We start from the raw sequence: 24,476 nt of genomic DNA on the forward strand, positions 1-24,476 counted from the left end.
CAGTGGACCCAGGATAGAGCCTTGTGGAACACCATATAGAATATCATGCGTCTTTGAAGTATAATTACCACAACTAACAAAGAATGTTCTACCTGCCACGTAGGACTCAAACTAAATTAAGACACTACCAGAGAGGCCCATGCATTGAGTAAGGTGATTTCTAAGAATATTGTGATCAATGGTATCAAATGCAGCATTCAGATCTAAGAGGATGAGAACAGATAAACAGCCTTTGTCTGCATTTATCCGCAAGTCATTTACAGCTTTAACGAGTGCAGTTTCAGTACTGTGATTTGTTCTAAAACCCGACTGAAACTTATCAAGAATAACATGTTGATTGAGGTGATCATTTAGCTACATGATGACTGCCTTCTCTAGAATTTTACTTAAGAAGTGCAGATTAGAAATAGGTCTAAAATTTTCAAAAATAGAGGAATCAAGATTATTTTTCTTGAGCAGGGGTTTAACTACAGCAGTCTTAAGACAGTCTGGGAAGACCTCTGTATCTAATTATGAGTTTACTATGTCAAGAATACTATCAATTAGCACGCCAGATACTTCTTTGTTAAAACTTGTTGGTATTGAGTCAAGGACGCAGGTGGAGGGTCTCAGTTGAGAAATTGTTTTATATAAATCAGGTAAATCTACCCTGGTGAAAGAATTTAATTTGTTTAAAATTGAGTACCGGGGTTTAAGAGGATCAGTATTGGGGAGATTTACTATATTATTTCAATTATCATTAATTTTGTGATTGAAAAATACAACAAAAGCCTCACAAGTTTCACTGGAAGTTTTTTGAGGCATTCCATTGAGTGACCTGGGTTTAGCAGACGATCAATTGTACAGAATAAGACTCTGGGATTACTAGCATTGTTATTTATAATTCTAGAGAAATAACACTGCCTCTCAAGATGGACAATGTTGTTGTATTCTGTTATTTTAGCCTTCAATATCTCATAGTGGATAATCAGTTTAGTTTTTCTCCATTTACGCTCAGCTCTCCGGCATTTTCTCTTTAGGTCAGACACTCTTTGGGTGCTAGAAGATTTTTTAACGGCCTTTTCAGGAGCGACTATGTCTGTAGCAGCTGTCACTTTAGTATTAAAACTTTCCACCTCACTATTTACATTATCCTCGCTATTGTAGTAAGCACTACAAACAGACTGGTTACTTGGAAAGTTTGTAAACTTTGAAGCTGCTGATAAATCAACAAAGTGTTTTTTTTTTAACAATATTCTTCTCGTGAATTTTTTCTATTATTATAGTGTCAAAGGCAACGGAGAGGTCTAGAAAGATCAGGACCGATGACATGTTTAGTAGCTCTAGCAAGTCATAGCTGGTTGACCACAGTCAGTAGAGCCGTCTCAGCTGAGTGGTTTTGTCTTGAAGCCGGATTGGTTGGTATTGAGTAGTGTGTTCTGTACATGGAAGGAAGAGACCAGGGGCCTTCATGTATAACGCTGTGCGTAGAATTCACACTACAACATGGCGTATGGACAAAAGTGGAAATGTGCTTATGCACAAAAAAAAATCCAGATGCATAAATCTGTGCGAACGCCAACTTCCACGTTCTTCCACTACATAAATCCCGGTCAGCGTGAAAAGTAACACACGTGCACGCACCTGCTGTCCCACCCCAACTCCTCCCAGAATTATGCCTCTTTGAATATGCAAATCAATATAAATAGCCCTTAAGCTCAGCCTTCTGTGAAATGCAATGGCAAAAGCACGGGGGAAAATAGAAGAATTTCAGCGAATACCAAGTGGAGGCAAGGAAAAACATACAATTTGTTGGTTTAAACAGTGATATAATCAACAAAAGGAAGTTGATCGAATGACAGAGTGTTGGAGAAACTCGAAAGTTCAAGTTCACAAACTTGCATAGTGCCGAAATAAAAAAGAAGCAGTCAGATATCAAAGTCACTGTGAAAAGGCGAGTCGTAGCCCACCGTCTGAGTGTCATATGAAAGCTTATTAGGGTACAGAAAAAAAAAAAATAGGCACACAGTGGGGAAAGAAGAATGAAATGTCAACTTTATTCTCGAAATTTCCACTTCAATCACGTAGTTTTTGTCATTAAAGTAGAACATCATAAACTTCATCTTAAAATTGTTTAATTTACTAGTTTCTCAAATCCCATCGTATCTAAAGTAGCACGTTAAATGCTTTGTTTTGTATTTGATCTTCTATGTGTTCTATGTGCACTACCTGCTTCTTAAACGGGCTTTCTCTTCCTCCGACAGGACACAGAATCCATTACATTCGTAATATTACAGCTCTCGGAATAATTAAAACACTGAGATGTATACATGATGTCATTTTCATGATGATAGGCGTTAAAGCATGTTATTAAACATGGGAGCATGGTGGCGCAGTGATTGTTCATGCCTCACGCAAGATGCTTGCTTGGCCATGTGCGACCTTCGATGAAGTAATTTATTGTAGTAGTACTGTCCCTTTCAAAAGTACTAACCCTCAATTCCTGTCCTTCCTTTTCTTTCTCCAAGTAACCAATCGCCACACAGTCAGCTCTATAATAGATGTCAAGCTATCAGTAAGCTTAGAACGCAGATTCTTCAAAACTTTAAAGGAACATTGAAATATCTTCGTAGTACATGTTTAATTATTCTATCCATCTGTCTTTCCGCAGTGTCGCGGCAGCCCCAGCAAGAATACAGCACGAGGCAGGAATAACTCCTCACAGGTGGCGCAGTGGTAGTGCTGCTGCTTTGCAGTAAGGAGACTGTGGAAGATTGTGGGTTCGCTTCCCAGTTCCTCCCTGTGTGGATAGCGCTTTGAGTACTGAGAAAAGCGCTATATAAATGTAATGAATTATTATTATTAATCAGGGCGCCAGCTCGTCACTAGCGCTGCGACACCGTGTCCTCACATGTTTAATTATTAACAATATAGATTATTTAAATGACGTTAACATTTTATCTGTATAATGTAATAAACATATTTTGCTGTATTTCATCTTAAAAATGATATCGTCATCATATGTAAATATGTGCTTTATAAAGTGGCGCAGGTTGTGCAATTTTATAACTGTAACGCAAGTTTACAGTGAGGTAATTGTACTTGTAAGTACAAACAGTTCTATAAGGAGCACTTGATGGATTGATGGGTGCGTTTATAGTTCTTGGGATGAAACTGTTTCTGAACCGCAAGGTCTGAAGCATTTGTCGGATGAGAGCAGTTCAAATAGGCAGCATGGCCGAGGCAGCATGTGCTTGATGCTGTATACCGATAATTCTCCTTCCGATCAGCTGCTCTGAGTGGGGCAATGAGAGTAATATGGAAAAAGATGATCCGCTGTGGCAACCCCTAACGGGAGTAGCTGAAAGAAGAAGAAGAAGGTGCAGTGAGAGTAACAACGCTAAAGCAGCTATGGTATTTGAAATAGTTTGGCTCTTCTCTGGACCATTATATTATTACAGGTTAATTACAATCAGATGCCTTAAACTAATAGACAATATGCGGTTAATTTCAGTGTATTTATAAAGCCGTGCCAGGGATGTGGATCTGAAAAAGAAAGGGAAACTACACTGGAACAGTAGCACTGCTTTGACGCTGGGAGCCTCCAGTTTGCAAAACTGAGCGGAGAACTTGCATACGCCAGGGATTGAGCTGCCGTGAAAATGTGCATGGGCTTACGCAACATTTTTGTGTGTACGCACCATTTATACATGAGGCCCCAGGTTAGAAACAGCATATTCAGGTTTTTTGGAAAGAAAGGAGAGACACACTTGTAAGTATTAACTTGGCATGTTTGAAGATGGTAGGAAATGTGTCTGAACTGAGTGAAGTGTTAATGATGTGTATAATTGCAGGAATGAGTGAAGGGGAGGATGACCTGAAAGAGATGTGAGGGTATAGGGTCAAGTGGACTGGTATTGAGGTAATTGCAGAAGTGTTCGGAAACATCAGTGGCAGAGAGTAGAGAGAATGTGGGGAATGTTGTGTGATGCTTGAAAGGAGGCATAGTGTGTTGCATCAAGGGTGAGAACTGACTGCTGATAGTAGCCACCCTATCCTGAAAAAAGGTGGCAGAATTATCAGCAGACAAGGAGGTTGGGAGAGAGGAGTGTTAAGAACTGGTGTGAAAGCAGAGATCAAATAGCTTGTGTTGGTGATAGCTGTTAATTCTTGTCTGATAGAACATTACCTTAGCATTGATGGTGGCAGAAGTAAATAATGCAAGAGGAGAATGATACTTACACCTGAGCCTTTGACTTCTTCCATTTCCTTTTGGCTGTCCCAAGCTTTGTCTCTTGATTGTGGAGTGCTTTAGAAAGCCAGGGATAGGAGGATCTTTCATGTGCAGGTATTGAACAGAGAGAACAAATATTGTCAAGACAGGAGGACAGAGTAGAGCAAAGGGTGTCTGCGGTATTGTTGGTGTATTGAGAAGAGAAGTGGTCAGAAGCAGCGAGCACGAACTATGGAAATAAAATGGGTGGGAGAGAGGAAACGGAGGTGTCAGTTGAAGGTTACAGTTGGGGGAGGAGTAGAATGAGTAAGAAGAGGGAAGCAGAAGAGACAACTGAATGAAAAAGTGGTCGAACGTATGTAGGGGAGTGACAGCTGCATTTGTAGGAGTGCAGGTGTGTAAGAGAATAAGGTCAAGAAGATTAACACCCTTGTGAGTGGGTGGTGTGTGGAGCTATGCAATATTGAAACGTATGTAGGGGAGTGACAGCTGCATTTGTAGGAGTGCAGGTGTGTAAGAGAATAAGGTCAAGAAGATTAACACCCTTGTGAGTGGGTGGTGTGTGGAGCTATGCAATATTGATACAGGAAAGAAGAGTGAGGAAGTCGGCAGCAGGAGGGTTGGCCAAGTGGATGTTCAGGTCCCCGATAATTAGAAATGGGCTGCTGTCATCTGGAAGGGAAGAGAGCAGTCCATCTAGCTCATCAAGGAAAATCCTGAGCAAACCTGCAGGGCGATATACAACAACAATTGTCATGTTAATTAGAAAGAAGACAGTAATAGCATGGTATTCAAAAGTGTTGAGGTTGCATACATTACCCAGAAGGGTGAATTTCCAGCTTCTAGATCGAAAGTGCTTTTGGTGTTACCGTGCTTTCTGGTTGATTCCATGTTTCTGTCAGAACCATCACGTAGAGACCACTTTGGGTGGCGAAAGCTGGAATAAAGTCTGCTTTGTTGACCGCTGACTGACAGTTCCACAATCCAAAGGTGAAGAAGAGTATCTGAAGTGGTGGCTTGATGCAGTGGACAAAAGTTGTATCAGTTTGTATACAGTAGACCTCCGCGAAGACGCGGTTCCTACATGAGCAGGAACACTCAATAAAACTGAATTAAAAAAAATCAAGTGACGTGAGATACGAAGAAGGTAGATTCACCAGCGTTTGTATGTCAGCTTTTATCCCTCCAGATCAAAGAATGTCCAGTTCCATTGCCTCAAAACGCCACTCACATCTACAGTTATTCCCAGTTTCAAATAAAAACTAATAGCGTCAGATCCCTAGGGTGGTAGTATGTATTGTGATCATGAGTGAGAGAATAAAAGTTTAAAAAAAGGTAACTTTTACAAGTAGAGTACTATAAATGTACACGGTCTGTTACATAATAATAATAATAATGTTGCATCCGGCGCCGCCGTGAGTGGCAGCCTTTTCAGCAGCTCCGTGTATGACTGTATATGTATGTGTACTTTTCTACTTTTATTTTTCTATTTTTATTTATTGATCACTCCTACCACTTTATTTTATGTTGATTCGTTCCCTGGACACACTTACTTTTACAACGTGGGCATGGATTTTAACACGCCGAGACTCGCCTATTCAAGTACTCAACTTCGGGCGCTGAGAACAAATGCCAGTGCCGGTGTGGTTCCATATTTACCCGACGAGGTAAGAAGGCGGTATCGTGGCAGCAGAGCCGGCACTAAGCTAAAAATGAAGCGGCTTGCGAGAAAGTGGCGTTTCAAGCCTTCGGTGCCTTCTGTGATTCTGGGGGAATGTAAACTCAATCTCAAATAAGATCGACGAACTGGCTGCGCTGGTGAAAAATGTAAGGACCTACAGAGAATGCAGTTTGTTGTGTTTCTGCGAAACGTGGCTAAATAACACCATTCCAGATGTCAACGTGGAGCTATCCGGGTTTAGCACAGTTAGAGCGGACAGAGATGCAAGTGCCTGTGGTAAGCACAAAGGAGGAGGACTCGCTCTCTATGTTAATACACGGTGGTGTCACTCTGGACATGTTAACATCAAAATCTCCACTTGCTGCGGGATATCGAACTGTTGGCCGTAAGTTTACGTCCCTACTATTTGCCCAGAGAGTTTGGACATGTCATTGTTGTCATCGTGTATATTCCTCCTCGGGCAGACGTGGAGTCAGCGAGTGACATCATCCATTCCGCTGTTGCTAAGTTACAAACGCAGCACCCTGAGGCGCTTGTGCTAATCGCTGGAGACTTTAACCATGTGACGCTGGACAAAACATTGCCTGCATTTTCCCAGAATGTGGACTGTAACACCCGGGGAAATAAGACTATTGATTTACTGTATGCAAACGTTAAAGACGCATACAGTGCCACCCCCGCTGCCTGCGCTTGGGAAAGGAGATCATAACCTGGTTCAGCTTCAGCCTCACTATAAACCAAAAGTTAGAGTCCTACCTACAACCACACGATCATTCAGGAAGTGGACCCCGGAGGCTGAGAATACTCTGAGAGAACTTTTTGGAACTACAGACTGGGATATCCTGCAGGGATCTCATAATGAGAACATTGAGGAAGTTGTTGACTGCACTACTGACTACATCAACTTCTGTATGGACATTGTAGTTCCAGTAAGAACAGTACGCTGCTATGCTAACAACAAGCCATGGATTACAAGTGACATCAAGGGCCTTTTGAATCAGAAGAAAAGGGCTTTTAAAGACGGTGATCAGCATGAGCTCAAGCGCGTGCAGAAGGAACTCCGAGTCCAACTCAGGGCGGCGAAGGAGCAGTACAGGAGAAAGCTGGAGCAGAAGTTGCAGAATAACAGCATGAAGGAAGTGTGGGATGGGAATGAAGATCATCACTGGCTGCAGCTCGAAGCGGGGTACCACCATTGAGAGAGACGTGAAGAGAGCAAACCAAATGAACAACTTTTTTAACAGGTTTGACCACCCTAACCCACTCTCACTCTCACCTCGGAGTACTGCACCCTCCACACATCCTTCTGCTGATACCAGCATAGGAAAAACATCCCCACCCATAATAACAACAGCGCAAGTGAGCAGAGAGCTGAGGAGACTTCGTGCCAGCAAAGCAGCGGGTCCAGATGGAGTATCGCCACGACTGCTGAAGGTCTGTGCATCGGAGCTGGGGGGTCCTCTACAGCGCATCTTCAACCTGAGCCTGGAACAGGGGAGAGTCCCGAGGCTTTGGAAAACATCTTGTATCACCCCCAGTCCCAAAGGTATCACGTCCTAGTGAGCTGAATGACTTTCGGCCTGTTGCTCTGACATCACATGTGATGAAGACCATGGAGAGGCTGCTGCTTCACCACCTGAGGCCACAGGTTCAACACGCCCTTGACCCTCTGCAGTTTGCATATCAGGAGAAGGTGGGAGCGGAAGATGCCATCATCTATATGCTACACCGATCCCTCTCCCATTTGGACAGAGGCAGTGGTGCTGTAAGAATTATGTTTCTAGACTTCTCTAGCGCCTTCAACACAATCCAACCTCTGCTCCTTAGGGACAAGCTGACAGAGATGGGATTAGATTCATACCTAGTGGCATGGATCGTGGACTATCTTAAAGACAGACCTCAGTATGTGCGTCTTGGGAACTGCACGTCTGACATTGTGGTCAGCAACACAGGAGCGCCACAAGGGACTGTACTTTCTCCGGTCCTGTTCAGCCTATATACATCGGACTTCCAATACAACTCGGAGTCCTGCCATGTGCAAAAGTTCGCTGATGACACTGCTATCGTGGGCTGTATCAGGAATGGGCTGGAGGAGGAGTATAGGGACCTAATCAATGACTTTGTTAAATGGTCCGACTCAAACCACCTACACCTGAACACCAGCAAAACCAAGGAGCTGGTGGTGGATTTTAGGAGGCCCAGACCCCTCATAGACCCAGTGATCATCAAAGGTGACTGTGTGCAGATGGTGCAGACCTATAAATATCTGGGAGTGCAGCTGGATGATAAATTAGACTGGACTGCCAATACTGATGCGCTGTGCAAGAAAGCACAAAGCCGGTTATACTTCCTTAGAAGGCTGGCTTCCTTCAACATCTGCAATAAGATGCTGCAGATGTTCTATCAAAACAGTTGTGGCGAGCGCCCTCTTCTACGCAGTGGTGTGCTGGGAGGCAGCATTAAGAGGAAAGACGCTCACGCCTGGACAAACTGGTGAGGAAGGCAGGCTCTATTGTTGGCATGGAGCGGGACAGTTTAACATCTGTGGCAGAGCGAAGGGCGCTCAGCAGGCTCCTATCAATTATGGAGAATCCACTGCATCCACTAAATAATGTCATCTCCAGACAGAAGAGCAGCTTCAGCGACAGACTGCTGTCACTGTCCTGCTCCACTGACAGACTGAGGAGATCGTTCCTCCCCCAAACTATGCGACTCTTTAATTCCACCAGGGGGGGGTAAACGTTAACATTTAACATTATACAAAGTTATTGTCTGTTTTTTTTTTTCACCTGTATTATTATCATTCTTTAATTTAATATTATTTATTGTATCAGTATGCTGCTGCTGAAGAATGTGAATTTCCCATTGGGATTAATAAAGTATCTATCTATCTATCTATCTATCTACAGACGCAAACCAAATGTATGTGTGTACTGTATAATATTAACAATAAGAGCAGCTCACTACTGAAAACGGCAAATATAGGAGGCAGTAGGGATCGAACGGGTGGCCCCTTGATTACAAGTCAGCAAATCTTACTACTACGCCACAAAGCTGTTGTATCATCCTTGTACCCTTTGTGCAAGTGTTTATTTGATGTTTGGACTTCAGGCTTCACACATTCTATAGTTTATGCCTACATTTTGTAACATTTATTACTAAAATATGAAAAAGTTTCTTTTTTAACAATGTGTTTGCACAGATTACTGTAGAAACGGAACACACATGAAATGCATGTGTTCCAAATAACGATATATTATTTCCACTCTAAAACTACAGCAGTTCACTCCCAGATAATCAAACAAGGCAAGAGCTGGGAGAACTTATTGAACGTTCTGCGATGGTGGGGGATGGAATAGCAGGCTGCTTGTCTTTATCGGCACATTTACAGGACAGAAGACGCTGATGGAGAGGTGTGAACGGATTTAAGGAGGGCCGGATTTACGAGTTTTCTCATAGGCTTTGGTAATTCTAGTGTTAAGAAAGCACTCCAATAAGCTTCTAGGGGTTCAAATAATAAAGGGAAGCGAATGAATGACTACGATTAACGGCTAATCAGGTTTAGTTAGTATTAGCTATTGGCTGTCCATATGTCTTGTAAAGCAGTCTTGACCTCTCCCAACAACAATGCATCAAATTTTCCATCACACACTGTAGCGGGGCTACATAGTAATAGTGTTTTCAATGTTTGTACTGAGTGCGTTTTGTTTCCATCGTCGCGTTTGCTGTTATAATGTGTGCGTCAGTGAATGTCGTCCCCGTAAATACAGGGGGGACAGATGATGGAAAGAGACCGCAGCCCCAAGATGGAAAGCACCTGTTAATAATAATCCATTACATCCACCTCATTACTATATAAACAATCAGGAGAGAACAGAGGAGAGAGAGGAGAAAGGCGGAGATTACATTTTCACGACAACGAACCAACTTTACCTGCTGTTTTCCACATCGTGCTTTTGTTAACCAGTTCGTTTTTCATTCCGCCGGACTTATTTCAATTCAATCATCACCAGAGACCCCGTGGTTGGACTACATTATCCACCACACGCCGAGGATTCACGGTGAGGTTGCTCCATTTTTTCAGGGAAATTCAAACACATCACTTATCTGTTGACCAGTCATCCGTATTCAGGACAGTTGTATACTCGGACTCATGTTCACTATCATTGGCATTTTCCGTATTCATTCATTGTTATTTGTGTTTTGTGTTTGTTATATGTTACTGGGACAAGGGGGTGTTTGTTATTGTATATATCTTGTTGTCACGTTGTTAGTTTGGTGGAGGGATATACATATCTATATATATAAACTTATTTTCTACGTGTGAAATTTGCATTTTTTGTTATTGTTTCATTTAATATATATATCTACCTATTTTTACATGTCTGCTTTTTTTGTGCTTATGTTTAAACCGTCGATTCTGGGGAAAATTTTATTTGTTACAGGTACGGCTTGGTATTTATAGATTAGCCTCAGTAGTTTATCCAAGCCACAGGTCTTGGAAGTGTAGCTGCCGGCTGGGTAAGGGGTTGGCTGTTACAACACAAAATAGAAACAAAGCTCCTATCCCATAGGCTGATGGTCAAATCGATAACGGCATAGCCCTTGGGTTTTGGCTGGTTGAGTGTATGTAAGATACAGTATCTATAACCTAGCAAGGAATAAGACCCTTAGATAATTGAACCACCTCCACTTAGGACAAATTGTAACTTCCCTGTAGACAGATAGCCTCTTCTTATGAGAGAAGCCCCTCTTGTAAGCATGGTCAACTTTATCTGTGAGAAAAATATGTCATGCATAAATAGCCAAATATCCAATTGCCTGGTTTCACTTGCATGTACAGTGCAACACTTTTTCCACATTTTGTTATGTTACAGCCTTATTCCAAAATGGATTAAATTCATTTTTTTACTCAGAATTCTACACACAACACCCCATAATGACAATGTGGAAAAAGTTTACTTGAGATTTTTACAAATTTATTAAAAATAAAAAAACTGAGAAATCACATGTACATAAGTATTCACAGCCTTTGCTAAATACTTTGTTGATGCACCTTTGGCAGTAATTACAGCTTCAAGTCTTTTTGAATATGATGCCACAAGCTTGGCACACCTATCCTTGGCCAGTTTCGCCCAGTCCTCTTTGCAGCACCTCTCAAGCTCCATCAGGTTGGATGGGAAGCATCGGTGCACAGCCATTTTAAGATCTCTCCAGAGATGTTCAATCGGATTCAAGTCTGGGCTCTGGCTGGGCCACTCAAGGACATTCACAGAGTTGTCTTGAAGCCACTCCTTTGATATCTTGGCTGTGTGCTTAGGGTCGTTGTCCTGCTGAAAGATGAACCGTCGCCCCAGTCTGAGGTCAAGAGCGCTCTGGAGCAGGTTTTCATCCAGGATGTCTATGTACATTGCTGCAGTCATCTTTCCCTTTATCCTGACTAGTCTCCCAGTTCCTGCCGCTGAAAAACATCCCCACAGCATGATGCTGCCACCACCATGCTTCACTGTAGGGATGATATTGGCCTGGTGATGAGAGGTGCCTGGTTTCCTCCAAACGTGACGCCTGGCATTCACACCAAAGAGTTCAATCTTTGTCTCGTCAGACCAGAGAATTTTCTTTCTCATGGTCTGAGAGTCCTTCAGGTGCCTTTTGGCAAACTCCAGGCGGGCTGCCATGTGCCTTTTAATAAGGAGTGGCTTCTGTCTGGCCACTCTACAATACAGGCCTGATTGGTGGATTGCTGCAGAGATGGTTGTCCTTCTGGAAGGTTCTCCTTTCTCCACAGAGGACCTCTGGAGCCTGGAGTCTGGAGTGACCATCGGGTTCTTGGTCACCTTCCTGACTAAGGCCCTTCTCCCCCGATCGCTCAGTTTAGATGGCCGGCCAGCTCTAGGGAGAGTCCTGGTGGTTTCGAACTTCTTCCACTTACGGATGATGGAGGCGACTGTGCTCATTGGGACCTTCAAAGCAGCAGAAATTTTTCTGTAACCTTCCCCAGATTTGTGCCTCGAGACAATTCTGTCTCGGAGGTCTACAGACAATTCATTTGACTTCATGCTTGGTTTGTGCTCTGACATGAACTGTCAACTGTGGGACCTTATAGACAGGTGTGTACCTTTACAAATCATGTCCAATCAACTGCATTTACCACAGGTGGACTCCAATTAAGCTGCAGAAACATCTCAAGGATGATCAAGGGAAACAGGATGCGCCTGAGCTCAGTTTTGAGCTTCATGGCAAAGGCTGTGAATACTTATGTACATGTGCTTTCTCAATTTTTTTATTTTTAGTAAATTTGCAAAAATCTCAAGTAAACTTTTTTCATGTCATTATGGGGTGTTGTGTGTAGAATTCTGAGGAAAAAAATGAATTTAATCCATTTTGGAATAAGGCTGTAACATAACAAAATGGAAAAAGTGATGCGCTGTGAATACTTTCTGGATGCACTGTAAGTATCCATTAAAATTAAAGCAAGGGAAGGAGAAAAAATGCTTCCTTGGCTGAGTCCTACACACATTTACAGAAGTTAAACTGATACAAAGTTTGTAAACACGAATTCCACAAATACAATGAGACCATACACCCTTGCAGTACCTACCACAATATGGAGTTGGTCACAAGTCTCCTTGAAGTCCTGAAACTTTCACAAAGTCTCCCAGCACTTCCTCCTCCAAGGATGGTCATTGTCTTCATCCTTGCCAGTCCCCACCCACACCTGAATATCCACTCCAGTCCCTGCTGCATACAATTGCATTATTTCCAGCCTGCTAGTATTTCCCAGTCACATCTGGAAAGCCTTTTTACTAATGTTGCACGGACAGCCTCATGTTTAAATTTGATGTTTCTCTTTGTCTTTATTGTCCGTGATCAAGTCCTAGGATCACTGATTTGCCATCATTTCTTTTAGCTAGAGTTCTTTTTACCCTTCCATTTAGGTTGTAATGAATGTCTTCACTTTAAACATTTGCAGATTATTCCTTTCCTTCTTTATGACAGCAGATTACAACCTTTTTACAAATGTTAAGGACTTTAAGACAACACTTGAATTGATAATATTGCTAGACCCAATGGCCTGTTCGCGTCATACTTGTTAAAAAGTTCTAACAAGACTTTGTCTCGATGAATGCTCAATAATCCAGGTAAGGAAATCCTAGAAATTTGATTCTGTTCATCTGGACAAAGTTTTTAAGTGGGAGAAATATTTCGAGACTTATCCAAGTCTCGTCTACTAATCAGTGGACAATATGCATATCACTGATCAACTGGCCCTTTGTCAATGGTGCTAGTCTCTGTGATTAAGCAAAGGTACTGTTTATAAGGTTGGGGAAACCTGCAGTCAATTGAGATTGAGGAAGAGACTTGGATAAGTCTCGAAATATTTCTCCCACTTAAAAACTTTGTCCAGATGAACAGAATCAAATTTCTAGGACTAACAAGACTTTGTTTGAAAAGTACTTAATAGTGCCCATCCCTATTAATAATTGTCAGTACTAAAGTGACCAAATGAACATGTTACTGTATGTGGCATATTAAGTATAGATTACTGTTTTTATCCAAAAGCTTTTTCTGGTAAAACAGTTTCTGACAAGACCATCTTATGCATAAGCTTCGTGTTGTTTTTTTAGCATTCAAAACTGCTTTGGATCTATTTCCTGTAATTTTTGGGAGAAAATTGCCTTTGTTTTCCTGTTTGTAAGGGTTATTCTGTGAGTGATCAGACTATGATTTTGCTTAAGATTGTGTAAAAATACAGAATTTGAAAATTACTTATGTTGTCATTACTTGTACTCAAAAAATGTATAACTGTAAGACAGGATTACATTCTTCAACATATCATATATATAATGTATGCTTTTCCATGTGGCCAAATTGTACTAATGAATGGTAGTTTACCTTCAAAAACCAATTACACAAATTCCATGTTTGCAGATTCTGTTGCTTTTTTGATTGTTTCTACTAACTGCATGTTTCTGCGATTCAGTTTCTGTTAACATGGTACACATTGTATAAATATGAAGATGTGCTTTAAGCTTCAAAGCATTGAAAATACTAAATAAATTTTATTTTAGTAATGAAAAATGGCACAACTCATTTCATCACAGGTAAAGAGAAGCCACTTCATTTGAATGTTTCTTCAATGTTTACTTTCTACAACTGTCATTTGCACTGTCAATCCCTTTCACATCTCACAGTCCTGTATGCATAACTGTTGATATGTGTGAGTCGCACTCTAGCAAGACCCTAAAGTGTATACATAGGTTAGAAAACGGACATATGGTTGGACTGATTTACATCTGTAGAAGTGCTTATTCCAATCTAAGAATGAATGCAAAGCCTCTTGTTTATTTATCAGGGCTATGTAGGACATTATTTAAAAGCAATGAATTTCACTGTCTTTCTGTCTCCTCTTGCAAATGTGTGACAGTACAACTTAAACAATTACACCTAATGTGGTGGGTAACATTATTTTACTCTCAGAGCACACACAAATCTATTCCTGAAGTTAATTCCATAATGGGTTAACAGTGGTAATAACGCAAGAATTTATGTGTGTGTTTTATTTTTTTTTTTAAATAACAAGTACAATTTTTGTACTCGTGCGCTGACGTTTTGTTGCAGAAACAAAAAGGCATTTTCATATATCAACATCAGCTTTTTTGTTCTTGACATATGTTGATGGTGCTGTATTATCAACACCGTCCACCATTTTTATATCTAATTTTTGCTCAGTTTTTATCATGTGTTATTGTGCTTTCTGAGGTAATTTGTCTACTTGCAGTCACCCACTTTCTCAGTACTACTAATACTATAAAAAAGCTGGTACCATTACATTTTCATAATTATAATTCCAAACTCATACCTAAATATTGGTTCTTGTGACATCTTTACTCTGATGTTATTTGCTACATACTGCAGTGTTGGTGTCTGTGCATCTAGGGATCCATTTTTGAACTTGCTTTCTTAATAGATTTTTTTAAATTGTTTTTTAGATACTATTTTATTATTAATAATAAAAAGCTGTTCATCTATGGCATTAACTACATATTATGTGGACAGTACTTACAAAAAAATAAATTAACCAAAAGTCAACCATTTTACATGCTAGGTTGAATATGTCTTCTGCCCTCTGCAACACTGTACTGAAATAAGCTATATGAGGAAACTAATTAATGTTTGTTATTAATTGTCAATAAATTTGAAACCTAGTGTTTACATGGTAATAATAAAAGTCACAAGACAGTAGTCAGTATAAATACAGTTTAGATTTGGGAATTTCTTACATTGTATTTGAAAACTTATTTTTTCTAGGAGTACTACTTCCAGACTGTTTCCATCATTGCCAGTAGAGAACAGTGACTGTGCTGGCTACCCAACATTAAACAACAGATCTCCTGCTTTTATTGATACAAAAGAACTCTACACTGAAAATTTTCAGAAATCACCAGAAACTCAAAGTGATACCCTCTATGAAGGCGTACAGGATCTGAGCTTGATGGAATCCTGGCTTTCTGCTGTAAAGAAGGACACCAGCCTAGCAAACCTCCAGCCAGCACGTTCCCCACAGTGGATCTATGCACAGGACTCTACCTGCAGGAGTAATATGTTTGATCAGGAAGCAAAATTCAGTAGTCATGAGTATAATACAGACCCATGCATGCACAATTTTACTAAGGAGCTGCTTAATGGGGACCCTGAGAAAAATTCTTTCGATTTTAGTTCTTGTGCTTTCCATAATCAAAGTAACAGTAAAAATTCTGGACTTCAGAGAGGGAACAAAAAGGATCAATTCAGAGAGAAATTAAGCAAGCAAAATCTTGTAAACCAGAGTTCTATCAATAACCTGAGGAGTATGCACGTTGGAGATGGTTGGGGCCTACAAAAGCAAACGTTTAAAAATTATGAAGATCATAGTAACCTTCAGTCCCTTAAAAAAACAATTCCACCACCACCAAATTCTTTTGATCAACCAAGTTTGAAAGAAAATGGGATAAACTGGAGGACCAACTCTGATACTATGATTAATAGCCAAGAATGGTGTACCGTAAATAGAAAATCTTCTGATCAAGCAAATTTAAAACTTCCAGAAACATATGCTTTTTCTTCTCGTTTCTCTCAGTCTGTGAACTCCATGCTAAAGAGTGGAGAAAATGTGTATTCAGCCAAGAGTGGGCATTTGAAACCTGACAGAGATCATTTAAGCCCCACTGGGAAGTTCAGCACTCTCTACCATATAAACCATGTTGTAAACCCACAAGCTTCATCATCTGAGGGATCCAGCTTTTCAGTTGATAGCGGTCTAGAACAAGCATCTCTCATTTCAGTTTCCCAGCCTGCCTGTTTCTCCCCAACATCTTCAGTTTGTGTAGGTACCAGAAAAGATAAAATGTCTATGGGAGATAATTCAGGCTGTTGGCTTAATCTCTTCAGTGAGAATCCAGGACAAAATATTTCTATTAATGTTTCAAGGCCGGATCATATAATGCCCAAAGAGATCCAGTACAGTAAACAGCATGGCAGCATTTCTACTGGCTGGGGATCATCTGATTCACTTAGAAATGAACAGTTTCGATTTCAGAACAAAGCAAATCAGGAGATTCAGGATGACAGAAAAGGAAACAAGAAAAATAACTGGTTCCCTCAACCCCACAACTTTGGTTGTTCCACCAGACATCAATATATTAATAATCTTACAAAGCACAACCAGGGTGTCTATAACACTTACGATTTCAGCAACTCATTTATTCCAAATTTCCCTTTAGTGACACCAGAGTTAAAGCAGAATCTCAGTTTTTCACAATTTAATCATAATGCTGGTGCCTCCCCTCTCCCAACATCTTCTCTCCCTTTTCCCGACCTTATTGATCTTCTTCATTATGAAGACTTGAGTCACTTGGGGCCTTCAGTTGATGACATTTTTTGTGGAGACATACCTCCACCTTATTTTGGTTTTCCTCAGCATTTCAGGTTTCGCTCAATGAGGAATCGCAGTAGTCCTGCCAATGAACTCCACATGCAGCTGGAAATGTGTTATGAACAGTGGCGGGCCCTTGAGAAGGAAAGAAAAAAGGTTTGAGTTGTCTTTATTAATTTTAGCAAAGGTTTTCATTAATTTGTCAAAATTTGTGTAAATATTGTTGACAGCTAGTTTCATAAGTGCATTAAATATGTATTCTTATAGATATTTTTATTTTTAAAGCAATATTTAAAACAAAATAATTTTATTACATAGCACTTTAAACAATTTTTCACATTATCTTAATTTAAGATTTCCTTTTAGAGATTTTTTGAATAGATTTGTGAAAGATGTGTTGAATATTACCATTGTGCTCATCTCCAAGTTGTACTTTCTCACTGCCTCTTACCATTTTATCAGTGAGTTGCTTTCTGTAGCTTGTGGTTGGTTGATTATACCTGTCTTAATCAAATGAATACTGCATACTTTGAAGCAGTATGCTTTGAATCCCTAAGAAGTGAAATTCCCTTTTTACTCTTTGAATTAAGAAACAAAGCTTAAGTAATTGTGTATATTATTCTTAGATTCTTAGACCAGGGGGGTATTTTTCGTACGTCGCTTAAATCATCCGAGATCAGGTGCCTCATCTTGGATAAGTTAATGCCGGTGACACTCATCCGGGATAGGTCGGTTTTTCAAACGCAGCCATGTATTAGATTAGTCTAGCTGGATCTAATCATACGAGATGAATGCGCGTGCCCGCGCTGAGTGAAAAGCCCATATATATTGAGTCTAGAAAACATGATCAGCAAGTCTTTGATAGGCTGTAACAAAATGACGAAAGAACGGGCGCATTTTTTTTTCACACACGTGGTGCAAGACCTTTTATTCGAAGGACATGAAGAATTTCAAGATTTAATATGCACAAGGGGTAACACTGCAAAAGCAGCTCAGACCAGAAAAGATGGCTGGCAAAAAGTGGCCGACAAATTAAACGCTAAGTAGTGTGCATTGTACTTACTGAATGCAGCGTTTCATTTCCTATGTGTCAGATTAATTATTATTTAATATGTCATAATTCCAGATCAAACGTGAGCACAAGGAGAACATGGGAACAGGTTAAAGTGAAGTACAAGAATATACTTCAAACTGCTAAATATTGGTATATAACTATTTAAAGAATTGTTGACATAAATAATCATATATAATATAAAAAAACATTAATTTTAAAACTAATAAGAAGGCAGACAAGCAAAAAAACAGGTGGAGGTCCACGCGGTCCAGACCTAACCCCTGCAGAAGAGTTGGCTCTCCAGCAAAATGCCTATCGCCCTGTTTCTGAGGGCATTCCAGGGGGAAGCTCCTCCTCAGAACCAGTGGCAGGATGCAGTGGTCACTTCATTTCAGGTAAAGGATGGTCATTGCATATATTTGTCCTCCATGTGTGACATAGGTATGTTCCATATAGCCCTCTTTTTTGTTGAGTCAGTTGCAGGGAATGTCATATCCCTTGAACCTGTGTCTGACCAACGAGATATTGACGAAGGTCAAATATTTGATGAAGACACTGTGTCTGATTATTCATCAGGTGGAGAGGTACATTTTCTAAATAATGTTTGATCAAACTCCACTCTGATCAGTCCCATGTGCCCCAATCACATTTGGAAATCCTGGTAATGAGAATGTTAGGCTGATTTAGATTCTTCATGGAACTGTGGGTGTTTTAGCCTCTGTATTACCTACCTGCAATGGCATGAAATGCCTCTTTTATTGTCTGCACACGCAGGTGTCCAGGAAACACTATGAAAACCCGAAGGAAATATTTCAGAGCCAAACAGACTTTACGAATTGCCTGGCAAACTGCACTTTTAGTTAGATTTTCCGTATCGCCTACAGTATATAAAAAAGTGCCGCCTGTAAAAAACCTCAAAGCAATGCATACTGTCTGTGTGGTTGTGAGAGCCCGACTTCGCCTAGTTTGACTCTGAATATAAGGTGCTAATAAATCTTTGAGGTGCAATTATTCCCCCTCGGCTAAAGCGGTATCTTTCGAAAAGAATTTCCTCCAGGAACAATAAAGGATCTTGCTGATCGCGCAAAACCCTCTCTATATGAAATTCTCTTCGTATAATTTGCGCACCAATATCCATTGGTCGCTCACTGATTACGTGTGTAAACTAGTCCTTGTTTACATAGAACAAACCTGCTCTGAGGAGGTTTGAGGATTAGGATGTGTTGATATGACAACACTTCCAGCAAGAGTTTCGAAAAACCGACAGATCCAGGATCAGGCCAAATCGTCAACAATTACATCCGGCTAAACGACTAATCCACGTACGAAAAATACCCCCCAGTTCTTCTTGTTCCAGATAGTTGCATTTATGCATTCCACTTGCACTGTCATCTATTTGATTTTGGGTTCATCTTAATCCTTGAGCAGAGATTTTGTTGTATATCTAAACCCCAGCCCCAGACATCTGAAAAATCCTGACACAATGCTAATTGGAACAGTATCTATACATTAGAATAATGTATTTGATATTATTTGTTATTTATATTTTTGAGAGTACAAAACAAACAGTAAAACACAATTCCATCACAAGATACAATCATTCAATCATTTTGTTCTGTATTGTGTTTTATTTTCAAAAATCAGAACATTCCAGTGGCATGCTTCTGAATCAGATAATGATAACTTAACTGATACAAAGACTTACTTCAAAATGAATGCAGAGGGGAAAAAAATTTATAATATAAATATTGAGTATTTTTTAGTCAGTTATTTCTTTGCAAATATGTCATGCAAAATTGTGTTCTAAAGTTAAGCATTTTCTATAAATTGAAAAACAATGCATAGCTAGTATTAGTAATTTATATTGTAACCTGTGGGGCATGGAGAACCACTGGAAACTAAAATCCTAAAAACTTAGTGAATATGTCTTCTTTGAAGCGGCAAAAGAAAACATGCTTTCTGTGTTTTAGCCACATGTGATTTTTTTTTTTTTTTACTCTCTCTCTCAAGGTAAGGTTATGTATGCTATTCACTTGTGTGATAGGAGGCAATGTCACATAAATATGGGAGTAAATCTACACAATACTAAGCACATGGTACAAACACTTTACTATGTTTTGTCCTTTGAGAGGAAAGCACAGCCCTTGTGATGAAAGGCTGTTGCTGAAGAAAACAAATTCTGAGCTAGCATGCACAGTTGGACATCTCCTCTGTTGGTGTTTTTTTATTTGAAAATTACATGTACAGTATAAGCTATTTTACAATATGTTTTAATCTCAAGACATGGATCAGTGCTCATCAACAATTTTGGCTTAAAGAATTGCCAGCTTTGCAGGCTTTTGTTTCCCAGGAAACTTTTGCCCCATAACGTTTCATAATAAAACATCGAGTGAATATGTATTTTTTAAAATGTATAGAAGACAACTCTAGAAAAAAAATTTGCATGACAAATTCATATATGCTATGTTTTTGAAGAAATAACTTCAACTTGAAAAATACCAAACTTTAAGATAATTTAAGATAATGCTGGACACTAACATTGAGTTATATTAGGTGGGTGAGGATTCTTCCAGGTTATCAAGATGAGCCTTAAAGCAAGTGTTCTAATTAGTATAGGATACCTCTGATATTTAATTGTACAGTGATATATTGATAGTAGATGATTATAGGTGGGTATAGAAGTAATTTTACATCTGAAACGTGCATAAAAGGTATGAGTGTAGAACACGCCCAAAATGTATGACTTTGCTAAGGCTATCATCGTCACAATTTCGATCTTATCTTGGATGCATTTTAGACAGTTACAAATGTGGGACCTAAGCAAGGTACAGCTTAGAGCTGAATTACAGCATGGCTTTGCATGCATCAAAGAATATATTTTATAAATGGTTGAATCCCCTTTCTTATGTGAAATCCTAATTGAAAAATCCCTTTCCCATTATCCTCTGAGATCATGTAAGATTAAATTGGTTACATAGTATTGCCTGGAAAAACTGCTTATATCATCATTAAATGTACATAGTATCACTTTATGGATAGATAATGTTAGTAGATGAGGGAAGTTTAGGGTGATTACTTTTGATGGCATTCCTAACTTGTACATATACTGTAAATAATAGTATGTTGCTGAAATATAATATTCAAGATACTACAGAGATCTGTAAAAGTCTGGATTCCTAGTGATTTGTATAAATTAAATATAGGTTAAACAAGGCTGAAATATATAATTACTATACACATAGCAGCTCATAAGAACATGTTGGCCTTATAACTACAGTGCATATAAAAACTCTACACACCCCTGCCAAATTGCAGATTCTGTCTAATTAAAAAATTAAACCCCAAGATAAATACTGTCTTAGGTTATTCCACCTTTGTTGCAAAATTACAATCTATACAAAGAAGGTGAAAAGAAATAAAACTGTTGAGTGAAAAAAGGAAAACTTCACAACTTCTAGTCAGTCAGGATGTCAAACTTGACAAGTGGAATTGCTGATCTCCTTGTCACAGGATGTCAGATTACACGGCTAGGTTTCATAGGAGATGGCAAACTTCAGAACTCTGTGATGACTTTACAGCAAAGATTCACATTTACAAAGTTTCTACATTTTTCTGATGTCAATAACATGCTGCCTGACGACGGTGGTGCTGTTCAAATCCTTTCCAGACACTCCAGAATTCAGCTGCAACAACCCCAGCCCCTGCTTTTTTCCTCCAAATTCTGTCTTGGTATTTACATATTTAGACGTCCGAGGATGAAATTCTCTTCTACTGTATCAGTGAGGTTCAAAAACATGTTTCTATTTAGTTGAGTCTCATCTGCATGCATTATACTTCCAGATGAGTGCTCATTGATTGTCAGTTCTCTCATGCAAAGACTTTGCTGCTTATGATTTTAGGCATTCTCGGGGTGCATCACAGACTAGTTCATCTAGGTTAATGGGGACGTCAAACTACATGACTGATCACAGAAGTAAACCACAGCTTCCTCCACTTAGTGAATATGAAGTCAGCAACTGTAATTTAATTCTTAATTTATTAAAGAAATCATTGACTTTAGTCTCGCCTTCTTTTACACATCTTTATAAATATTTCTTAAATAGGTTACTTATTTTTTGTGCTGCTGTGTGTAATGAGGCAGAAGTACATAATAAGCAAAAATAGGTGTGTCATGTATTTGAAATATTAAAGTGTGTGGTTCAATTTAAATTGTCAGTTGTAATAGAAATTTTTCATTTTTCACACCCCTAATAGAGATCCATAAAGGGCTAGATCACTTGTAAAGTATCAAAAATAATATTCTTAGTAACTGACCTTCAGTAAAATTGTCACTTGCCTGGAACACCCATTAAAATCTGATGACACCTTACCGCAGTTTCTCTGAAAAGGATGTTTAATGATTGAATCCATCAGTCCAGGGATTTGTCCATTCCAGAAAGCATTGGGCACGAGGCTGAAACAATCCCTGGACGGGCAACAGCACATCGCAAGGTGAATACAAGCACTCACATACACTAGCGTCATTTCATTGTCACCAAATCTGCATATCTTTTGAAGGAAACCGCAGCACACTGTGGAAACCCAGAAGGGAAACATGCAAACTCCAGGCAGAGAATACCAGCGACGTCACTCCCTGCAAGACAGCAGTGCTACCGCTCTCCTACCGTGTCACCCCCATGTGTGTAATTATTAACAGTATTCATTAGTTAAACGAAATTAATGATTTATCTGTAAAATGTAACATACATACTTTAATGTATTTCATCATGAAAATGATATCAAGTATAAATCTTAAGATTTATAGAGAGTTGGAATATCATACATTTAATGTGTTCTGTGTGGTGATCTGTTGCTGTTTGCCGCTGCTGTTAGGTCCTGAGGAAGCCCTAGAAAAAAAATATGGCACAGAAGACGATATGTGAGACTTTTAAAATGTATCTTGTCATTATGATCGGGAATATGCGACACTTGAATATAAAAGCACCACGAATGCATTTGTATGTCGGCATTTTGCTTCACCACATCAAACTATTCATCAAACATTGAAGCGCACACATCTATCTTGCAGGATCCGCAAAGCGGCTTTCTGTCACATGTAGATTGTAACCAGAGACTCTGACGTCACATTCCAACTTTTAGCACACTGCGCCTCCCGACTTTTTGCTGGTAATGCAACTCATGCATGCATCGCCTGATTTTCTGAGGACCTGCTCAGAGGACGTGTCAAATGAACGCTGGGAACTTGTGGCAGCTATGATGCATGCGCGTACGCGTTCTGAGTGTGAAGTTTGAACGAGCCCTAAGTCTACGTGCTAGTACTGTGATAAAGGTAATTACACTCAATTTGTCCTTCTCCACTTTAAGCTAATCTGAGAGTACACCAAACACAGCTATTAATGGGTTTGGAGTGATTGTGACACCAAGGCTGTCTAATAAGCATTCATAGATTTTGGTCCAAAAAGATTACAGCGTTCGAGGGTTGGATATTGTCATGAATATGTTTTGGACAATTTTAAATGAGATAAATGTGAATGGTGAAAAATTTTAAGTTAAATGATTGAATGCTTTGCACATATGGAGCTAGAGTGTGTTCTATGCATGGCTGCCTTTCACTTCTTCTCTGAGATATTCAGGGTAAGGTCCTTTCCTCATCATACCCTAGGAAATTTAAAAAGAGACTTTTAAGATGTTTTTATATATATCGTGAAGATGCTGTCTTGAGTCTTTAAGACTGATCAGTATTTGATTTTTAGCAAAATTTCTGATTTGAAAGTAGTGAAAAAATGTGTTTCTGGACAGTTAAATTTGAAGTACCTGTATAATTGTTCATAAGATGCAAAAATATTATCTACATACGCTTCTGTAAGTGTTTTAATCTGGGACGTTTTCCAAAGATTAAGTACTGTGTAGGTTTGGGAGGGTTGAAAAAAGTGATTATCATGTACAGGTGCAAGAAATAAAAACTAATCTGCCTTGAAGTACATCCTGCATTTAGCTTCCATATTCTGAGTGATTGATGGACAATTTGATTATTGGAATATTGACAATAAGTTATATTTACAGGGGTGCAAAGCAGGACATATAAAGAAGTAAAACACGATTTTATTTCTTATGTTGACCAGGCTTGTGTATATTCATCTGTGTCAATTTCCAGGACTTCATAGCTTGTATATTTGCTGCCTAGTAATATAATTGAAAGTTATGCAGTGTCATGCCATCTTCTGCTTTAGGTCTTTGTAGAGTCATTTTTTGAATGCATGGATGCCTCAAATTCTCGATAAATAATGTTATAATTGAGTCTTATTAATGTACTGTATATAGGGATGCACTGAAATAGAAAAAGAAGACTGGGAAGGATGGTCATCTTGGCAGAATTGATTCTCCCTACTAATGTGTTTGACATTTTTCCAAGCTGACAGCAAAATTCTGCTGAAAAAGATCTTTATATTTACATGTGATATTTACCCCTAGATATATAAACTGTTCTGGTAAAATGAATGGACAGATATCCAGTCTAGCGTTCTGTGCTAGAAAGTTCAGTCAAGTATTCTATGCTAGAAAGTTCACTGGAAAAGGCACATTTTTATTTAGATACATTTTGAGTCCGGATGTC

At 39.4% G+C, this 24,476-nt stretch overlaps 1 protein-coding gene across 1 annotated transcript in view; it reads left to right on the plus strand.

Annotated features, from left to right (window-relative positions):
• The window catches only part of LOC114653530 (uncharacterized), a 146,461-nt gene that overhangs the window by 95,228 nt on the left and 26,757 nt on the right, over window positions 1-24,476 (plus strand). The window contains exon 6 of the mRNA XM_028803899.2: window positions 15,207-16,965. Within this exon, the coding sequence (XP_028659732.1) occupies window positions 15,207-16,965 (1,759 nt within the window). The remainder of the gene's footprint in view (window positions 1-15,206; window positions 16,966-24,476) is intronic.

This window comes from Erpetoichthys calabaricus, chromosome 6, assembly GCF_900747795.2.
Source record: "Erpetoichthys calabaricus chromosome 6, fErpCal1.3, whole genome shotgun sequence".
In the NCBI taxonomy this organism is placed as follows: Eukaryota; Metazoa; Chordata; class Cladistia; order Polypteriformes; family Polypteridae; genus Erpetoichthys; species Erpetoichthys calabaricus.